Here is a 9,558-nt window from a genome sequence, read left to right as displayed (position 1 = left end):
TTCATAAGACGAATGATTTGCAGTAACGTTTTATTCATCAACCTTTCAGCCAAGATGACTGGACGACATAGTAATTGAATAATTCATGCTTTTTTTATTTCATGCACATCATTGGTGTAATTATAACAATTTATAAATCAAGATAAACATGGTTTCAAGAATATGTATGCCAAGAATTATAATAATAGGTTTGGAAAAATAAGAAATCTGCACTCAAACAATCAATTGAACTTTTGAATAAATATAGGATGGATCTGTAAGCTGGCTTTTCAACTGAAGCTAACAACGAGAAAATCAGGTAGTTGCCATCACCACAATAATTGAAAAGCACTAAGCTTTGGTAGCCTGATACACAAACAGCTTTGGAAAAAGTAATTATGACATTAAAATTAAAAAAATATACGTACGCACAGGCACGCTTGTTGACTAATAAAAAAGAACACACAACATTATAGATAAAATAAATGAACTTAATAAAAGAAGGAATAGCAATATGGGAATGGACCACACTTGGATACTTCATACTGAAAGTTTTGGCCGGAAAACTGTAAGTTCCAACTATTCCAAAGGAGATGCTTATTGGATAGACAAAACAACATGTTTTAATTCAAAAGCATGTTTCAAACCTCGCCTTGGAAGAAAAATTATCAAGAAAATAGACCTGGTGATCATAATAAGAGATTCATAGATCCAACTTCTAGTGTGTAAGGAAGTCTGTATTGCTCTCAGTTAAGTAAAGTAAAAGGTCTTTGGGTTTTGCTAATTTCAGTTTATTTGGACTTTGAAACAATAAGATTGGTGGTTCATTAAGTTTCTGTTTTACTGATTGTGAAGTTTCTACGTAAAAAATGCTGTGCTTGCTTTTTCATGGTACGGTTGTGCATAATTTTCATTATAGCAGGGGTGAGGTCCTCTTGCAAAGGAGTTAAACTTTCTGCATTAGGACCATGACTTCTGGTTTCAGGAAAGCAGAACCGGCATCACTTGCAGGGGCAGAGCCCTTCCAAGCAAAAACTATCACAGTCGCAGGAACTAAATGCAACTCAATCAGAGTTTTTTCGTTGTCTTCTTGAGTGAATGTTTGGCCTGTCAGCATTTGCAATGAGAACAGAGCGTCTTCTGAGATTAAATTATCACGTACAAACTCAACAACTTGCCCAAATTTTTCATACACACCAAAAGTGCCCTGTAAACAAAAACAGCTGTCACAAATCAAAATTTCAAAAGCTCTACCTACTCATTATTTTATTAGAAAACAAGAGAGCAGAAAGTTTGAAGATGCCACTCACTACGATGCAGAACTTTTTCCTCACAGCTGAATCTCTCAATTGTCCATATGTATTCGCTAACATTCCAAAATCTTTAAAATTTCCAGTGAACTCTCTAAGTTTTCTGAAATAAAATGGCCATTACTTTCAGATTATTTTCTCAAACTGTTCACTAGGTTACATAAAATTTGCTTCAATTCACAGATAATGAAAGTAGGCATTTTCAGCATCCCTGCTTGAAGGTTTCAACGGCAGAGAAAAGGTGCTTTTGGCTCCTGACTATAAAATAGAATGCCAGAGAAAAATCATGTGAATGATATTTATTGAAGTTATGAGTAATATTTTATTTAAAAGCTCAAATTCTAAGGAGCATAAATTTGAACCTAAGCATTTTTGATTCATTTTTACAGACACTCACCAAAAATGCATCACCATTACAGTTGTTGGGATGATTGAGACTCCAAAGTTTTAAAATTACTTTTAAAACTTAAGCACAAAAATTTGAGTAGGATTTTTGGTCATTTGATTCACATGAGTTGAACATAGATTGATTAGAGTAACACATAAAAATTTTGGTCTTTGGGCATTAAACGAATAAATTACAACAGTAGTAGTAATAATAGTAGCCCAAATTAAAATCATTTTTGAGCTGGAGCCTCCCTTTTTACCGAGAGATATTTACCTGCAAAAGGTAATTCACCAGTGCACCATTCCCCTTAACTTTTCTTTAACAAGCATAAACTGTTACTTCTGCCGCAAGGCTTGGCCGTTTTTTGATGAGCCAACAGTGAGGGGTGCTACATGGCGCAGAATGTTGGAGCATGGTCATGCCCCTAAGAAGTTGGACTTTATCTCCCACTGAAAGGTGATGCTGACGGTCGCTCACACCAGGTGTGATCTACTTTATAATCACAAAACAGCCAAACAGAGCAGACTGACTGCTACAGGATCGCCATTGTTCTCCCCCACCCTATCACCTCAAAAAAAAGATAGGGTATTGGAGTGGCATAGTCAGTTAGGAAGTTAATGACGACTTTTAAGTGTCCTTAAAAACCTCTCACCACAAGACATCAAACTCAGGACCTTGGTGCTGACAGCAAACTTTCTAACCACGACACCACCCAGGCTAGCTATTAGGATACAGGTATTATTAATTTCTACATTAATTACCAGTCTTACCTGCAACAAAACGCCATCAGGAAATCGAACTCTGATGAGACAGAACTTATATTTGCGCATTTCTCGAAGTTCATCCTTCTCGCGCATGGCTTTGGTCCTTAATGAAGTTTGTAACTCTGCTAACTCTTGTCTGAAACCAATGCAGACAGTTTGTGACACTGATTCTTTAGATAAGATTTAAAAGATAATTTTAAAAAATTTAATTTCTGAACTTATTCGAATTTTGCCACTCATTTTTATTAAATGTATTTTATAGCAAAGCAATCATAGAAAAAATCTGCTTCTGAGGGGTTGCATTTTCACATAAAGGAGGTAGTTAAAAGGGAAATAGTTCTCCTGAATTTCTTATGTTGCGCCACAGTGAAAGGGTAAAATGGACCACTGGACAAGGTGCAAATTCAAGTATTACGATTTATGATTACTCAACAAAATTTCACCACCCAGATAAGACCACCTAGCCCAGTGACAATGAGCTAAGCCTTGTCAGCGTCGGAGTCGGAGCCTCCGGTATGGGTGGCGGGGAAGCGGAGAGCAGCCGGAGTAGACTGGAAGAGAGGGGCACAATTGTCTTGCCAGTGAAACCTCAATTAACGCATGTAAAACAGCAGTGCCTCAAAAACCGCTCATGGGATCTCTTTCGGCCCCCGAGAGCTTTTGATCAGAATGACTAGCTGAGCAACATATCCAAGTTTTATCAGATTTGACAGAGAACTATTTCCCATAAGGATCGTCCAGGGTTTCTTGAACCTTGCCTAGTGATCCATTCTCAATTACTGTTATCAAGGCTGATGGATGGAAAAAGTAAGTTACTCAGCAGTGAATGATATATTTTATTTCCGTTTTGACAATGAACTTACTTTGCCTGCTGTTCACGCTTCAATTCCTCAGGGGATAGAGAAAAGAAAGAGGCAGGTAACTCGTGTCTCCTTGCTGCTTGTGATGGTAGTAGGACTTGCAAGTTTCGATCAAGCTCTAAACCAATGGGTTCTGCACTCTGCAATGCATCAATTAAGACCTGGAAAAACAATTAACCCACATTTATTTAGATTCCAGATCCAAAAAATTTATTTGCATGACTTTGTGGTGGAAACATTGACTCTTTAATCTATTGAGTCAGGGTTAATTTTTGTTGTCATAATGTCAACCACACCACATATGGCCAGAATAACCGTCAACTGAATTCAAAATATTCTAAGAGTGCAGAATACACTTCATTTCTCTATTTTTACTGTTTTATTTTTGATAACTAAAAAGGTTAAAAGTACATGCTTTAGATACATGGTCATTGGGTAGTTCTTTAGGTACAGGTTACACGTCAACGATGAAACTACAAAAATGTGTATCTGAGTTGCAGAGTTAGAAATCTCCTCTACTACTTTATTTTTTGAAATGAGACCAAACTACTATCACCGCTTGAAATTTTTACAGAAAATTCTTCTCATAGAACAGAAAAATCATTTAGTTCGCAAGGAATGATGGTCAGTGGTTTGCCCCGTGGAAAATAAAGCACACTATGAAGTCTGCAACGTCACTAACCAATACATGCATATCTGTAGTTTCATCATCAATATGATTAATGAAAATAGCACTTCTTCTATGAGTTGACTAATTCTCCAAATATTCTTAGCTTTTATCTGGTGCAAACGTCTAAAATGAACATCTCATGCATAAAACAAAAGCTTTAAAGTTTCACAGGCTGCTCTAAAAACAAGAAGGTGAGCAAGAACTTACTTGCAATGATTCAAGATCTTCCAGCTTGCTTTCACTCATGACTAAAAATGGTTCTTCTTTATCCTGGAAAGGCAATAACTGTTCCTGGAATCCAGCGGCTGCTAAAAACTCCTTCGTTCCTTCCAGATTGACTACTTTTTCTTGGAAGATTTTGTTGGACATCCTAATTTTTCGATACTTTTCCTCAGTTGGATTTTTTACCACATTTTCTAAGTATTTACATAAAATTTCTACACAGCTTGCCACCTAGTAGTCAAATAAAAACCAAGATTACATTAGATAATATTTGGAGGAAATAATTTGTCGTTCTTCACCGACTCTATTTAAGGTGTTTTTGGGGCATGTTTTCAAGGAATGGAAAAGAAAGAATGCTGAAATGGGCGTTTCATACCTACATTGATGGATTTAAGGCATAAAATCTTCAGATGAAATGGATACAGATCGAATGATGGGCAATTTGGTGGAATAAAATAGAAAATTGCATTACAATCAATATAAATTGTACCAAATTAAAAGAGTTAGAAGAGGTTATGTATTTGTTTAGATCCAATGAAACAAAATTTTGACAGTAGTTTAATTTGTATCAAATAGAATCAAAACGGACACAAAACCACCTTCGTTGCTTTCAATGAGAATAAATTGACAAATATTTGATACCCAATGTGACATAAGGCTGCCCTGCTGAGGAAAAACCGCAGAGCTTCACCAGATTCTAAGAGGGTTTTTTTTTGGACAGGATGTTTTATAAAAAGAAAACCTAGGCACTAAATTTTTATTCTTCCATGAAGCATACTTTAAACCCTATAGTATGTAACCTGAAAAATCAATTTATGTAGGTAAAAATTTGCAAATTCTGTCTGAATGAAGAGCCACTGTTCTCGTTTGTCATGGAAGAGTGCATAATACATAGGGTGTCCCAAAAGTACTGCCCCTTTTTCCGCAGAGGGCGAAAGAATGCAGATATCAAAATGCGGTTTGTGTGAGGTTATAGTCCTAGTAATTACCTATAAAACAAGACCAAGTTGAGCTCTGTAGCTTAAAATTTGACCGAGATACAGCATTTTGAAAGTGACGTGTCAAGGTGCCGTCTACGAGATTTTCAACATTTTTTACGAAAGAAAAAACCAAGTTTAAGAATGAAACGGTTTTAAAAAGAAGAAGAAGCGGCCAGAAACATATGGCAACACTGTGTTTTAGGCGGCATTTGGCAACGTGTAAGCGCCCCTATGCAGACCAACGACAGGATTGAAAGTGTCCGCTAGTGCCATCCAAGTTGGTCAAGCTTTCCCGGCACGTCAATCTGAGTTCATCCCTCTGTCGTTTTGGAAGTTTCTTTCGCGATGAGTACCGAATTAAGAAAAGAACAACACCACGTTATTCGTTATTGTTTTCGTCGAGGAATTTCAGTAAAAAACACTTTTAATGAAATGAAAGGCGTGTATAAAGACGACTGTTTGGACAGAAGTAGCATTGGTCGTTGGTTTAAATCTTTTTCTGGCGGCCGCGAATCGACGGAAAGTCCCGCGAAACCGGGCCGACCGTCTACCTCCACCACAGACGAATTAATCGGTACCGTTGCTGCTGTTGTTCGAGGAGACCGTCATTTATCCTTGCGTAAGTTTCAGGTGTTGCTTGACATCTCAAAAAATTCATTGCACCGGATCTTAAAGGACCACCTGCAGATGCGTCGTGTCTGTTCGTCCTAGGGTTCGTCCGTAAAAAAATGTTGAAAATCTCGTAGGCGGCACCTTGACACGTCACTTTCAAAATGCTGTATCTCGGTCAAATTTTAAGCTACAGAGCTCAACTTGGTCTTGTTTTATAGGTAATTACTAGGACTATAACCTCACACAAACCGCATTTTGATATCTGCATTCTTTCGCCCTCTGCGGAAAAAGGGGCAGTACTTTTGGGACACCCTATGTAATATAAAATACAAATGATGTTTTGCAGCTACACTCATCCAGCTGATGAGGTGAACCATTTTTGCAAAAACTAGTAACTATTACTAAGGTAACACATTGATTGGTAAAATAGTTCAACATACTGGGCAAATGTAAAAGATTTTTGACGAATACCTTTTCCTTGTTACGGTTCAGTGTGTGGATCATAAGGCATGCAATAAGGCCTGGTTCATTTTCTAACTCTTCATGCAGGAAATCTCTAATTCTCTTCATCCATTCTTCTTTGGTGAAAGTTCCTCCTCCTATAAATTCAAATGGTAATATTTAGTGTACACGAACAGAGATGGTTTACTCCAAAAGCTGGTAGTATGAAACTAGCTGGCTCTTGAATGTAAGCACAAGAATCAAGTTTTTTCGTCCTTGGAAAATGGAATGTTCATTTGTTTCTTCTAGCATTGCTTTTGAGGATTCTAATATTTTTTATATTTTTCTTACACAGGCCACCTCTCAGTTATTCTTTGATAGCCTTAGTGCATAGATTCGGCAAATGTTTAACTAATCCAGTGACAGTGAGAATAATTCAGAACTGATTCTACAACAATTTCTTTACTGGAAACAATGAAGTTATTAAGGATTAAGAGTAAAGAAGTGCAAATATGGGTTGAATTTCTAGTTAAAGATACCTCACCATGCTTCGAAAAATTGAAATTTGAAAACAACAAATTCTTTTTCATGTATGACAAGAGATAGATATTGAAAAAGCATATGTGCTTAAATGGAAACACTCACCAACAATGGGACAGGTGAAATAGACGCCTGTAACTGCTAAATGCGGAGATGCTTCCATTTCTTGAACTTCAACTTTCGGTTTATGAGACACTTCGACAGTTGCATTTGCTTTTTTTTCAGCTTCAAGTTCTCTCTTGACCTGCGCTTGAATTGCTGCAAGGGATCTGAAAAGAAGAATTACTTCTTCATGACGACCAACAACTTTTTCAGCATTCAGATTTGTGATACTCAAAGTATCATGAAAGATCTTTGTTTGGTTAAACTGAATAAAAAGTTGTACATCAGGTTTGATTGAGCTTTAGTTTGAGGCTTTTAAAATATGATTACCTATATAGAGATAGGAAGCAAAATTAATAACCATCCGTCAGCAATCTGTTTCTGCCTGAAAATTCATGATTAAAACTCAAATTGGAGTACCTAAGTAAAGCAACTTTAGTAGAGTGACTAGATAACTGGGGATAGATAAGGAGAGAATTAAACATGGGTAAACAAGGCTAAAACATTAAAAAAAACTATAAGGCAGGACGTTTTGAGCTGCGACTATCTGTTTGTATTTTGCAGGCAGATGTGTAGGAGCAGGGGTTGCCTACCCACCTTCCCCATTGGTTGGTGTGTAGGCGGCCACTATGTCTGCCTCGGATGTTCCGTACTGAATTTCAGTGGTTGCGTGATAACGGCTGGGGTCAGGTCCCCACTCAATTTTTTATTTGTTTTTTTGTGTTTTTATGCAGCTAACAACTCGGAACGTCCTGCCTTTTAGTGTTTTTAATGTTTTAGCCTTTTACCCATGGTTGATTCTCTCCTTATTTATTCATATATTCGGGCTATGTTCTCGTCCTTTATCGATGACTGGGGATTGTACATTCTTAAGAATTTGATAATAAAAATGCTTACATGCAAATTTATTAAAATGAAGACTTACGTATTAAAGCCTGCTGTTCTAGCGGGAGGATTAAGACGTGCCAAGGCAGCAGCTGCTGCTTGTTTAGCTTCTTGGGATGGCTCCACTCTTTCTTTTGGATATGAAGCTGTTTCTTTTTGTGATTTTGCACTACTTGCTGAACTAGTGGAAGATGTTTCTCGCAGTGAGTGGCCTGGTCCAGCATTTTTGAATTTGTCTTTCCTCTTTGCAAATAACTTCTTCAGTCTTTCAGCCATTTTACAGATGTGATGTTTAGAACCTGGGTGAATGTTCTTTGGGTAGTTTTAATTTAGATACGCTTTCTCTCAGGTCTTCAATTACCTTTGATGAAGCTAAAGGGGAGAAAAGGAAGAGAGATTAATTTGACTTACATACTTGATAACACTTTTGATGACGTTTTTGTAAGATCTATATAGTTTTGCTGCTTCAATGCAAGGAATTCTCATGAGTTGAACATGATGATTAATACTCAATGAAATGAGTTTCTTGATTTCGTTCATCCCCTTTGCCAAAAATTAATTATTCCTTGTGATTGATTACTTTGCAACTAACATTGCTTCCCTCAACTTTCTTCTTGTGTATGGGAAATTTTTGGAGGAAGAAAGCAGAAAACGTGTTGGAAAAATAGGACATGACACTGAACAGATGGACATGCCATCGTACACTACCACGTTTTTCTTGGCTTGGTCATGTCTTCAACTTATTAAAATTACGTACGGCTTGTTTTCATCATAGAACTAGTGAATTTCTAATGCAGAAGAACAAATGCCAAGTTATATGGAGAAAAAATAATTAAGTGCGTTAATACATAAGCTTCAAATATTAAATGATGTGAGTAGGTAAGTTTTAACACCATGAGGGAAGGACCGAACTCCTTCCACACCGATCCAAACTTATCTCATTATCTGACAACAGTGCTGAACTTATTATATGTTGAGAAATGAAAAAAGAAAAAGAAAAAAAATTGTACTGTAATACTTAATGGCAAATCGCTATAGAAGTGTTCGAGATCAAGTTTGGTCTTGATTAAATGTTTAATAATGATATGAGGAACCTCCAAAACCACAGGAAAAGAAGGAATTCAAGGCAGTGATATAAAAATTTAAAAAAATGATTCTTTGAAAAAAATTAAGAAGAATCTGATGAATTGGCGATCAGAGCATTTGCAACAGTATGTGCAATTGCACAACCTTGAAATTGAGAACAAAAGCCCGCATACATAGAGAACCAAGAATGAAACTCACCAGGTTTCATAAACCGATCATGAATTCTTTCTCCATATATATTCCAAAATAGGACGATGCCACAGATGTTAATACATAATACAGTGGTGAAATACTTTAGAAGAGTTCTTTGAAATTCATCAAAATAGAACCATGCGTAAACATTGAAAATCAGCTGCTTAAAGTCTGGAAAAATGGAAATATCTCTGACAAGATTTTCACTGGATTTAAAACCGATTGCATTGAAAAGAACAGCCCACAAATGAACGAGATAGGTTCCGACAGATTCAAAGAGGGTGCAATTATTCGTGTTGACAACTTCAGAAGATGACATTACAATAAGCAAGCACTTTCACGGGTGAAAAGAGCAGGGAAAAACGACATCACTCAGAAACGAATTTGTGAATAGTTTGTGCACTGTCACAGCTTGGGAAAAAATCCACAGGTCCTTCACTTTTGAACTGACATACTTTTTCCAGAATTATTTTTAGACACTTTCCAAAAAATTTTCTCCTGTAACACATCCATAACCTATAAGAAAA

General features: G+C 36.7%; 1 protein-coding gene across 1 annotated transcript; it reads right to left on the bottom strand.

Moving 5' to 3' along the window:
• Positions 1-11: 11 nt before the first annotated feature.
• Positions 12-9,539, bottom strand: Gint3 (GDI interacting protein 3). The gene is made up of 8 exons (XM_019052134.2): positions 9,038-9,539; positions 7,794-8,125; positions 6,872-7,035; positions 6,257-6,384; positions 4,179-4,424; positions 3,305-3,462; positions 2,448-2,577; positions 12-1,186 (listed from the first exon to the last, which is right to left on the bottom strand). Exons 2-8 carry the CDS (start codon positions 8,027-8,029, stop codon positions 926-928), a joined length of 1,323 nt encoding a protein of 440 aa, XP_018907679.2. The 5' UTR covers positions 8,030-8,125; positions 9,038-9,539; the 3' UTR covers positions 12-925.
• Positions 9,540-9,558: the final 19 nt, after the last annotated feature.

This window comes from Bemisia tabaci, unplaced genomic scaffold (assembly GCF_918797505.1).
Source record: "Bemisia tabaci unplaced genomic scaffold, PGI_BMITA_v3".
Classification (NCBI taxonomy): Eukaryota; Metazoa; Arthropoda; class Insecta; order Hemiptera; family Aleyrodidae; genus Bemisia; species Bemisia tabaci.
Note: the sequence above shows the minus strand (reverse complement) of the source record. Positions and strands in the feature narration are given on the sequence as shown.